Here is a 12,513-nt window from a genome sequence, read left to right as displayed (position 1 = left end):
GTATCAGACGCACTTTAGTCTCCAAAGAGACATATTAAATATATATTATATATATTATATGTATTATATATATTATATGTATTATATATAAATGTTATGTGTTGTCAAGTCGCTTGCAACTCAGAGAGACCTCATGTACAACAGCCTTAAACCCTGCTCTATCCTGTGCCAACTCAGTCTCCAACACACCTACCCATTACCCCAGAGACTGAATCAATCCATCATATCAAGGGTCTTCCTCTCCTGCACTGTCCCCTCCACCCTCCCAAACATGATGTCCCTCTTCAAGGGATCAATCCCTCCTTGTAACATGTCCAAACTATGTCAGATGAAGCTTCAGAATCATTGCCTCCAAGGAGCAGCCCAGTTTCACCCTCTCTAGGATGAAGCTGTTTGTTCTCATAACAGTTCATGGTATATTCTTCTCCAGGACTGCAGTTCAAAGGCTTCAATTCTCCTTCTATCATCCATAGTCATTGTCCAGCTTTCTGACACATAGCAAGTATCTGCAAAGATCATGGACTGAATCAGGCACACCTTAGTCTCAAGACTGACATCACTGCTCTTCAGTACTCTGGAGAGGTGCAATTTGTCTTTTAATTTCCTGGCTGCTGGTACCAAAAGTTTTGATTGTAGAGCCAAATAAAACTAAAGCTGTTAACCATCTCAATCTCTTCACCATTTATCATGATGCTGTCAATGAGCCCAATGGTGAGAATCTTTGTTTTCTTTATGTTGTGCTTCAATCCATATTGAAGGCTGCAGTCCTTGACCTTAATACAGCAATTGCTTCAGGTCCTCTTCAGTTTCAGCAAGCAAGGTTGTTATCATCTGCGTAACACAGGCTGTTGATGAGTCTTCCTCCAATTCTGACGCCATACTCCTCCTCATAGAGTCTAGTCTCCCAGATGATCTGTTCTGCATATAGACTGAAAAGGTATGGAGATAAGATATATCCCTGGCATAGTCTTCACAATTTTGAACCTTGCATTGTTTCTTTGCTCTGTTCTGATGACTGCCTCTAACAACATATTAATGCTTAAAGCCAACTTGAGGCAAGTATTATCATCCTCATTTTTAAAGAGGCAACTGAATCTCCAGCAAAGTCAAAGAACAGGTAATAGAGAACTCAGAAATAAATGAAGAACCTGTACTCTTTACTATTGTATTTTCCTTTTCTAGAAAGATTATCTCCAAGGACTGCCATCTATCTGGCATGGTAGATTTCTCATATGACATTCTAATATTTTGTTGTGAAGGATAAACAAGATATTATTTGAGCAGAGAATGACAGTCAAATTCTGGACACAAAAAGAGATGGAGGGTAGGAGATAAGGTCCAGAGGTAACATTTTAAGATGAACAACAGCTGAACAGTAGAGATGGAGAAAGAACATTTCCAAAGACAGGATTAACATGTCCAAAGGCATATACACACAAAGCCTCATTAGTTTGGTCTACCAGAAAGTAAAGTTTTTTTAGAGTTATAAGAAGGAGAAAAATGAAATCGTAAAGGCAGGCATAGTTAGATGTCACTAATAGTTCCACCAAGGAGTTAAATTTTTCTCTGAAGAAAACAAGGAAAGGCCATGGAATAATTTCAGGCAATAGAGGATAACTGCATTTGCGTTTTAAAACTTTTGTCCTGATAAAAAAAAAGGGGGGGGGGAAGAACTGAATAGTTACTGTCTAGAAGCAGGGCCATGAATGGAAGCTACTTAAAGCAATTCAGGTAGCAGAGCAGTGACAATGGCCAAAAAAAAAAAACCCACAAAACCAACCCAACTTAATTCTAAAGACAACACTTAACAGAACAATAAGACTTGGTAACCAGTTAGTCTAGGAGTCGTTAAAAGGTGAAAGAAGATACTCAGGGGATTCCAAAGTTTCTATCTTAAGACTGGCAAATGGTAGTGTCATGAACTAAAACAAGGAACAAAGTGAAGATGAGGAAAAATGAAAATATAGTTGTTGGTAGATATCTAGCAAATAAATACATGTCTAGTACTCCAGAGAAATCCAAGTTGTAAATACAAACTCGAGAAGTAATGGGTAAATGATATCCCTTGTGGCACAGTAGTCAAGTGATCATCTGATAATTTAACATTTAGCAGATCAAATGCACTCCACAGGGAAAAAATGTGGCTGTTAGCTTCTATAAAGATTTATAACTTTACAAACTCTATGGGGGCCGTTCTGCTCTGTCTTACAGGGTTATTATGAGTCAAAACTCAATAGATGGTAGTGGGCTTGGAGGTTTTGTTAGTTTAGGTATATAATAGTCATTGATTTTTTTTTTTTTTGGTTCCACACACTGATGAAAATGGAATATAAAGAGAGAAAGCAAAAAATAAAAGAGTTCAGGACGACAATACCTAAACTCAGGCAAAAAAAGGAGTAAATTAAAAACTAGATGTGATCATCCAAAAGTTTAGGAAGAACAAGAGTTTCATAAAGGGAACTGTCAATGTTATTGAATATTATAAGAACTAAGTAATTGGTGACTTGAATTACAGAAGTGGTTAGGAAAGAATGTAAAATCAGGAGGAGTCATAGGAAGTCCATAGGTTACAATTAAGATCATTCCTAAGTTTTTATTTAAGTCAATTTTACAGGTAAGTTAAAACTGGTGCATACAGATTTTAGCCTTACCCAGATGGCTTAGTTTGTATAAACTGCTTTACAGAGGAAGCTCTGGTGGCCTAGAGGCAAGAAGCTGCACTGCAATTCCAGAGGTCCGTGGTTCAAATCCACCAGATGCTCTGCTGGAGAAGGAGGGGCAACCTCGTCCAGTACCAGTCAGATAAAATTTGACAGTACACACACACACACAAATTTTTTTTAAAATTTAAAAAACACACAAAACTCAACTGCTTTATGGGAGATAGGTAATCTCTTATACAACTTAACTTACAGCTTCTGAAAACCTGCTGGAGGGCAGCTATGAGTTGGTCCCAATTCATAGGTGATGAGTTTGCAGTTTTTTGAGTTATTGTAAAAAAGGGTCTCCAGTAGCTTAGTCCATAATGAATTATGCTCTTAACCCAAAGGCAGCACGTAGCTGGTGGTTTGAATACACCAGTATTCAAGCAGAGCTGAGTCAGAAAGATGAGCTATCTCCTCTATATGATTTATAGCCTCAGTTCCCACCTTGGCAATAATGGATTAAAAAGTTTAGAGCAAGAAAATGGAGCCCTGGTGGCATAGTATGTAATATAATGAGTTCAAATGCACCAACTGATCCATTAAAAAGATAGGCAGTCCCCTTCTGCAAAGACTTACAACTTGGAAAACTGATGGAGGGTGATTGTACCAGATTCAATTCAACAGCAGTAGGTTATTTTCTGTAGTTTGATTTAGTTCAATGAAAGGTTTGAAGCCTTTTTGCTAATTAAAAAGTCGCATGCCAAGAAATGATGAATTTTTCAAGTAAGGGTTGGTTTAATTGTCTCAAAGTGGAAGGCAAATTTATACTATATTAAAGGGCAAAGCAAAATACAAGTTGCAAAATGTGCTGTCAAGGATCTTGCCAGAATGTTAAACGCAGAGCAACAATGCCAGTTTAGAGACTGAAGTACGCCTTATACAAGACATGGCCTTCTCAATTACTTGCTATTCATCTGCCAACTGGACAATGAATAAGTATGACAGAATAATCAAGGCCTTTTACTTGTGGTGCTGGAGAATAGTATTGAACATAACATGAATTGCCAAGAAAACAAATCTATGTCTGTCCTGAAGAAGGTGAAAGCCAGTTTGCTCCTTGGTGACAAGGATTTTGAAACTCCCTCTCACATACTTTGAGCATGTCACCAGAAGGAATCAGTCCTTGGAAAAGGACATCATTCTTGGAAGGGTAGAGGGATGGAGTAGAAGATGACGACCCTGGTTGAGATGGAAAGCCACTGTTTATAGTGTCGCTATGAGTAGTTGCAGCTTGTTCACTAGCACATAACAACAAAGGGCAAGCACATGTTGCCCTTGAGGGATGTCTCTAACCCAGGGGCTTTCTGAAGTTATACACTTAGCTGAGATGACAGAACAGAAGGTTAAAGAAGATTTAGCATGGCAGTAATTTTACCAATTTTTTAAAATGAGAAAGGGATCAATAAAGAGTTGTTTTTAAAATCTTATCTTTGTACTTAAAATTATTAGAAGGAAATATACCCACGATACAACACTAAGTGAAAAAAATAAAGGGGGAAGGGACACAGAATATGAATAGCTTGTCATGTAAAAGTCAGATTACTTGGCCCTGCCTACCTTCTGATCTCTTAACATATCATTCTCATTGTTCACTGTACTCCAGCTACACAAGCCATCCTTTCTGACTTTTCAATAACTCAAATGTCTCTTTGTCTGAGGGGTCTTACACTTGCTGTCACTTCTGTCTAGAAGACTCATCTGCCAATGACTGGTTCCTTAAGATATCTCTGATCTCAGTTTAAACTTCACCTCTTCAGGAAGGTCTAGGGAATTCTGGTGCTGCTAGCTGAAATGTCAAACTTCTCTGGGTGTTCAAATCAACTACTCCAAGGGAAAAAGATGGACAATATCCTTCCATATGATCCACAACCTCTGCAAACCAGCAGGACAATCAGCTATGTTTAACAGACAGGGAAGTCTGCCCAACTACATAAAATTGTGCACCACCTTCCACTCCAGACCCCAAAACTTACTCATTACCTTGTGTTACCATATATCACTACCGGAAAATCATATGTTTACTTGTCCATTGTTCATCTTCCCCTTTAGAAAGTTAACTCCATAGGCAAAAGATTTCACCTGCCTTATTCACCATACATCATCACTGCTTAAAACCATGCTGACACTATTGAATACCAGAGTCAGAACCAACTCATAGCTGACCCCCCCAGTCAGCTTTCAGAGGCTCCCTCTTATACACATATTTACAAGAAAAAAATTAAGTTCTAGAGATCTAGTACTGAAACTAACTTATGGGTATGACTGAAAAGTACACAATACCCACCTTTTTTTCACAAATCTGTATGCGTAATTTCTACAAAAATTTCATCTTTATAATTTTTTTAAAAAATCTAAGTTTTAGTAATAATCACATAAAAGTCAAACTATTCTGTATCACTTTTATTTTAGTGGAAGTGTAATGATCAAATCACCTCTGTCACCAGTCTGTTATCTGACTGCTTGGCCGAACCTTGAGTTGACCTGGTAAGGCACTTCAAGGTTAGAATTTTAAACTTTGTGACTGGAAAGAGCTTTGTTGTTACTTTCCTGAGTGGTCAAATCAATTATCATTCATAATGATCCTGCAGGAGAGAGAATTGCCCCTGCCTACTTTGCTAGGCTGTAATCTTTATGGGAATATCATCTGGTTTTTCTCCTGTGAAGCACCTAGTAAATTTCAATCATCAACCTTTTACAGATTATCTACAAAATTTACAGATTAGTTTACTTTAGCCTCCTACTTTTACCGATGAAGAGTCTCAGACTCAAGTAATCAAATTAATAGAAAAAGTGACATCTCTAGGTGGTGCAGCCAGTTAAGCACTTCACTACTAAGAAAAGTTAGCAATTAAAATCCACCCAGACATGTCTATAACAAAAAATTTTAAAGGAACAAATGATTAAGAACTATTTGGAAGGATAGTTTATGATATGTTCCATAACTTAAATGTGATAACTAATAAAAATTTATTAAAGCTAACGGTCATATATAACCCATAATCTACTGCTGTAAAACGATTTTCTTAAGTACACTCCTTGACCGATGAACCCTATGGTTAAGTATTATAATATGACAAAGGAGTCAGAATACATAAATATAGGGAGTGAAAATTATCCACTCTTGAAATGCTAACACCGTTAGGTGTACAGACTAACTGAACTCACAGATTCAGTTATTCTTTGATTAAAACTTCTGTATCAGTTTCTACAATGCATACTTAATGGAATTCAATGACAATTAAATGTTGAAGAGGTAAATAATATTCTAATAGATATATAATTTACTCTAAAAACCAAACCCACAGCGGTCAAGATAATTTCAACTCACAGCAACCTTCTAAAAAAAGGTTAGAATTGTACCTTATGGTTCCCAAGGCTGGAAGTAGAATGTCTTTTTCCTATAGGGAAACTGGCAGATTCAAGCCACTGACATTTTGGGTAGCAGCACAATGCTAAATACAGTGTCACCAAAACTAACCACCCAGGGCAACCTCCTTTGGGTTTCCAAGACTGTAAACTTTGTAAAGAAAGCAGACTGCTTTATCTTTCTCCCATGGAGGAGCAACATGTAGATTCAAACTATTTTAATTTTGATGGTTGCTGTTATATGTCTTTGAGGTGGAACTCCGTCAGAGCTGACCCTCCAGGAAGTTTTCAGAGGCTGTAATTTGCAGGAGAGATAGTCCATCTGTCTCCCATGAGAGAAACACCTGCCTTTGGACTGATAGCCCAACTCTTTACCACTAAAGCCACCAACGCTTCCTGCATCATATACAAGGCATGCTTAAAGGTTTTACACACACACACACACACACACACACACACACACACACACAGACACACACTGTAATTTACCAAGATACAAATTTTATCTAAGCTTTTCGATAATAATACCTTATATTTGTTTGAGTAATCCCTGGTGTCAAAGTGATTAAGTGTTCAACTGCTATCAAAAGGTCAGCCCCTTGAATCTATCAGTTGCTAGGAGATAAAGATGTGATAGTCTTGAAGATTTACCATTTTGGGAAGCTTATAGAGAAGTTCTACTCTGTCCTGTAGAATTACCATGTGTTGGAACTGACCTAATGGCAGTGGGTTTGTTTTTTGGTATACTGCTTAATACTTTCACTTAATCTTCACAATAACTTCACCTAGAGTGTAAACCTGCAGAGCATATATTATGTCTATTTATAAGAAAAACGAAGTAGGCTAACAACCTTGACCAAGGTCATATAGATAAGTCCTAGAATCTAAATCTGCTACCTCTTGGTGTTCTTTTCGCTTTCTATCAAATTTACTATTAAAGTAAGAAATATCTTAAAAGTATGAAATATCTTAACATTTCCTGCCACATCATTTCCGTACATAAGAAAGCACTGAACGAAGAGAAAAACATGAACATCTTCTTCTGAACACAATCCAACCAAGTATCTCATTGTTTTCTTAATCCTAATAAAGTATCTTCTTATTTTAAATGGTCTACAAAAAAATACCCAAAGCAGTGTTAAGAAATGAGTTTTACTGTTGGGAAAAATGTGAACCAAATCTTCATCCTACCAGTACTTTCTCTAAATTCCTTGGATCTAAGAATTCTCATCTGTAAAATGCCTATATGAGACATGTAAAGTCCTTGACTCTTAGGGGAGCTCTGGTGGCCTAGTGGCAAGAAGCTGCACTGCAATCCCAGAGAAGGAGGGGTCATCTCCTCCTGTACCAGTAGGATCAGATTTGACGGTGTACACACACAGAAAATAATAAAAAATAAAATATAATAAAAATAAAGTACTTGACTCTTAGGAAAGGGTTGCCATGAAGTTGTTAGCTAAACAAACATGTAGTACACACTACTGCTGATAATATTTACTGTATATGAGCTTTACTAGTTTACCTTTTAGTGTTACCTAATTTCTTGTTTCCACCCAATTATTTAAAACAGAATGCAAGGTAGGCAGTTTTCAGATTATGGTAAATTCCATTCCTCAACCTGTCTTTCAGATTCCTTTACATCATTTCTTAGGTTCAATTATTATCTAATGTCAGTAACTCAAATGTTTGCCTTTATAGTATACCTTCCTACGCATAAAAAAACAAATACTTCTAGATACACTGCTGCTGTTGTTCTTGTGTGCTGGTAAATCTGAACCAACTGATAGCTGACCCGTCAATGGGTTTCAGAGGCAGTAAATCACACAGAAGAGAAGCAGCTGGTGAATTCTACTTGCCTACATTTGGGACTGCTGTGCAGCGTCTTACCATGGTAATGTCTTGATGCATGTAGCAATGCAGTCCTCATTTGTTATTTCAAACAATCATTATTATTGTTGTGTACCTTCGCGAGTCAGAGTGGACCCACAGCTGACACTCCAGAGGGTTTTCGGAGAAAGTCAACAGCAAAGGAATAGATTGTCCATCTTTCTCCTATGGAGCTGCTGGTGGATTTGAATATGTATCTTTGTGCGAGCAATGTAATCCTTCACCACTAAACCATTAGAACCATTATATTTTTGTTTGTTTATAGGCTTTTGAGGCTATTGGATTTTTTATAATCTGCAGAGTGATCTGCAGATCTCAGGGAACCAATTAATGATCTCAGGGAACCAATTAAAATGAGTGCTCTTCCTACTCCTAATTAAGCAATAAAGCAATAATCTATTATTTTTACTTCTATGGTTTGAATCTGCTAGCTATATTATGAAGTAGAGCAAATCTATTAAGCAAACTTTATAAATACAAATTACGATGCAGTGGATTCATGTTGGGTGAAGTTTTCCAGGAGAGTGGGAAGTTATCTAACACTGAGATATTATGTCTTCAGTAGCCCATGACACACAAATTTACTTTTAAACATCACAGCTACTAAGTAGTCTAATCAATTTTGGCATCATTTTACATAGTAGCAAACAGAAGCCCAAACTCTTCTTGCTCTCTCCCTCTCGCATAATGTGCTCTAACCACACTCGTTCACAGGAAAAGTTGTTGCTCAACTCAAAAGTCTTTCCTCCTTTTGGTCTCTGCCCAGCTCTCCTGGCTCTTTAAAAGGCTGTTTCCTCCAGCTTCGGGTCTCATCTCAAATGGCATGCATGTCCTCTGACTGTCCAATCTAAAAAACAGTAGTGCAAACCAACTACTTTGCTCTTGTTTCTCTCACCGAACATAAAATTTACAATCATGATTTTTGTACGTGTGTTTAAGGGCAGGGATACTTATTAGAGCTGTATCCTAAGTACAGATACAGGAAGTGCTCAGATACTGGCTGAATGAATAAATGAATGAACACATTTGCCTGCAGTAATATCGCAAGTCAATGACAGCTTAGAACCCAATGCAGGTGGATCTGTCTCCACACTCCTGCACTGCTTTACTGCAGTATGACTACTTTTATTCACAGATGGGAAGGGAGTTACTTTTGGGTGGGATAATCAATTTGAAGATGTACCTTGTTGCTTTTAGTATTCACTCACTTCCAGGAAATTACAAAACTTATGTGTAATTAATACTACATTGACCTGATATTCCAAGAGCTCTTACATTACCTTTTAGAAGGACAACTCAATTGGGGGCGGGGGGCCTGCATTTATGCTGCCAGTCAGCAAACAATCTATTTAAAAACTGTTGGATAACTGGTATCTGCACAAATAGCTACTTAAGACTGAAAGAAAATTTAAGTCACACACACAAATGCACTTTGGTAAGAAGTCTGTAATTTCGGTGGTGTTGTTCTTTGAATTTTTCACAATACACCACAGGGAGAAATTTTTAAGTCAGCTATGGGATATCATTCCGCTAATAGCAGTGCTGTGATTTCTTATAGAAAAAAAAGAAATGACACAAATGCACACAACCTCTTCAGTCTGTTAAACCGTGTTCTTGCAAGTAAGCCACCTCATGTAAAATGCTAGCTGCAGCTAAAGCGGCGCCACCAACAACATTCCCTTTGTTAAGCTAAGCCAGGAGTTTGATACTTACTGCTGAGTCCTTCCTCCTCGGATACTCCAGTCCCTCTCATTCCCAGGTAAGTGAGCCCCAGTATTAGGAAAAACAAGCAGGCAGCAGTTAAGAGAAACATGGACAGGTAGTGGGCACTGAAGCCTCCGGTCGGGGACACCTCCTCGCGTTTGAATTGCTGGAGCAGCTCCTCCTCGGGCTCCGAGAGCTTCGGTTTGCTGTAGGTGTTCTGCAGGTAGGTGTGATTGGAGACCGTGTGATTGGAGTGATTGATCCTGAGTGAACTGGGGGCGCCCGCGGCCGCCATGGGCGAGAGGCTGTTGGAATGAGCTCTGGGGGAGTCCACCGCGAAGGGCCCGCCGCCGCCCACATGGTTGCCGGCTTTCCGCAGGGCGCCGCTGGATGGATCCACGGCGGCGTCCGGGTCGGGAAGCGGCGGGGGCAGGACAGGGGCCAGTTTCTTGGCGTTGACGCGGTATCGAGGCGCGGGGCTGCAGTCCAGCGGCTCACACCCTCCTCCCTGCGGCTGCTCCGCCGCCGCCTCGTCGAGGTTTCGGCTCCTGTCTAGACTCCCGGCGGCCGCCGCCCTGTCATTCATCGCGAAGCCGCCCCCTCCCTGGCCCGAGGTCTCCGGCCGGCCGCCGGCGGCTTTACCGGTCAGCGGGGAAAGCGGTTTACCGTGGCTGCGTCGGGGCCGGTGGCGGGAGAGGGAGTCGTCCTTCAGTACCTGTCTGGCGGAGGCCACGTCGTCGTCCCCCTCTTCCTCCGAGTCCGAGTAGTTCTCCCGGCAGCTGTAGGGCAGCAGCCGGCTGCCATTCACCGTCCGGCTCGGCCACAGCGGCTCGTCGGCCTCCGGGTCCCGCTCCTCCCCGGCGTCTCCCTCCTCGTCCTCGTCCTCCGCCGCTCCGTCTTTCCCCGACGGGGCTGGCAGCTCGGGGGCCGCGGGCCTGCGGGCCCCCCACCAGGAGTGGGGTTTCCTCCGCTCCGCCGGGGGGCTGTTAGTCACCTCGCCGGCGGCCAGCGGCGCGGGCGGCGGTCTGAGCCCGCGGTACTGGAGCGAAGCCCGCTCTTTCCTCCCGCCGCCGGCCTGGCCCCGGGGACTGGCCTCCACGTCCGACTCGTCCGAGCTGAAGCCCAGCAGCACTTTGCTGCCAGGCGTGGGGGCGGCCGAGGCACCCCCGGGCCCTCCCAACGGGCTCTCCGGGCCCGAGGCCGGTCCTCGGCCCAGGCCGCCAGGAGTCCGGAGGCAGGAGAGCTCCCCCGACACCGGCCGGACCCCCATCCCCACGGCCGACGCCGCCGGTGCCGCGGCTGCGACCGTGGTGGCTGCGGTGTTATTGTTATTACTGTTCCGTGTCTTGTTGCCGCGGCCCCCCGACCGGTGCTGCTGCTGCTGCTGCTCTTCCTCTCGAAGCTTCTTGAGCTTTTTGAGGTAGACTGGGCGGGTGCTCTCCGTCACGGGGCCAGGAGACAGGCCGTAACGACGAAGCTGGGAGAAAAGCTCCTCATCCGATAACTGCTGAGGCGCCGAAGCCGCCGTAGCCGCCGCCATTTTCTCTCCAGGGTGTTTTACAAGCTCCGCGCTACCGGAAGTGACGCGCCGCCCTAGACCCTGAACTAGACCGGGCTGCGTCGCCCTCCCAGGACCGCGAGCGCCTTGACCAATGGGAGGCGCGGGAGGAGCTCACCTGAGCGGGAAGGGGCCACCTGAGCGGCGCGCTGCGCCCGCGGCGGGCACTTTTTCCATGCTCTCACCTTGGGCTTCCACTGCATTCTCCTACTTCTTACAGTCTCTGTTTCTCGCCGTCTGCCGTGCCCTGCCCTGCCCGCTGCCATTACTGTGAACTGTCTCTTGCTGAACCACACCTTGACCTACTGCCACCCGAGCAGTTATAATTCAAGGAAATCCGCCTTGAAGTGCGTGGCATTTGTCGTCTTTACAACCAGGTGCCCGCTGCAGAGGGACCCCTAGAGAAATTGAGAGAAATCTTGGCGGCCAGATTAGACGGACAATTTCCTTGTCTGATGCCAAGTTGTCTCATTTTCGTTTCTCTCCACACTTGATTTGTCAGAGGGGAGGAAAAGAGACTTTTGTAGTTGCTTTTTTAGGAGAAATTCTCTCCTGTTCCTAGGAGATGTGGAGATCAGCACAACACAATTTTCAAGGGTAATGGCTATTTATTCCTTAGTTGATTGTGGGATATTAAAACCTTTCTTTTTCTCTCCCTTGGACTGTCATCATTTTTTTAAAGAGCCTATCCTTAATTTTATTACTGGAAAAAAGAAAATCACCTTGTTCATTTCCTTTATAACACCTTTTTAATTTGTATTATTAATATAATTAATTGACGCTGTAACTGCAACAATGGGCATGAGCATAATAGAGATCACGGGGTTGGCACAGGATAGAGCCAAGTTTCAGTCTGTTCTTAAGGTCGCTATATGAGTTGTGGTCGACTCAAGGGCACCTAAAAGAACAGTAAAATAATTGTATTTCTTTGTTAGCTAATTGTTTCTTTTCTTAGCCCTTTGGACCGAGGACTCCCTGAGTGACCTAACCTTCCTTCAGTTTTTGGTAACTCAAACCCCAAAGATTCTGAGTCTAGTAGAAACAATTTCATTGCTTCATGGACTGCAAACCTAGGACATAAGATTAATGTCTTTACATAGCAAGATGGTGGGTGAGGAGGAAGAAGAAAATTCACACAAGTTGAAAAAACAAAGACAAGATCTGGAAGTCCAACACTTACAGAATAAAAATTGAAACCTAGAGGAGTGAAATTTACCCAGTCTGCTAACATCCCTTCTCTTTTTCTCAAACCTGGGCAGAACAGACACTAGAGTCTTTAACTTTGGTTGCTAT

The 12,513-nt window shown here is 42.2% G+C and overlaps 1 protein-coding gene across 1 annotated transcript in view; it reads right to left on the bottom strand.

The window, feature by feature from the left end:
- Nucleotides 1-11,210, bottom strand: part of LEMD3 (LEM domain containing 3) — a 110,806-nt gene extending 99,596 nt beyond the window's left edge. Inside the window, exon 1 of the mRNA XM_006886061.1 lies at nt 9,672-11,210. Within this exon, the coding sequence (XP_006886123.1) occupies nt 9,672-11,202 (1,531 nt within the window). The 5' untranslated portion in view covers nt 11,203-11,210. The remainder of the gene's footprint in view (nt 1-9,671) is intronic.
- Between the last annotated feature and the right edge of the window lie 1,303 nt (nt 11,211-12,513).

The sequence above is a fragment of the Elephantulus edwardii genome, unplaced genomic scaffold (genome assembly GCF_000299155.1).
Source record: "Elephantulus edwardii isolate Elephantulus edwardi_28Jun2011 unplaced genomic scaffold, EleEdw1.0 scaffold00047, whole genome shotgun sequence".
In the NCBI taxonomy this organism is placed as follows: Eukaryota; Metazoa; Chordata; class Mammalia; order Macroscelidea; family Macroscelididae; genus Elephantulus; species Elephantulus edwardii.
This window is presented reverse-complemented; position numbering and strand designations above follow the sequence as displayed.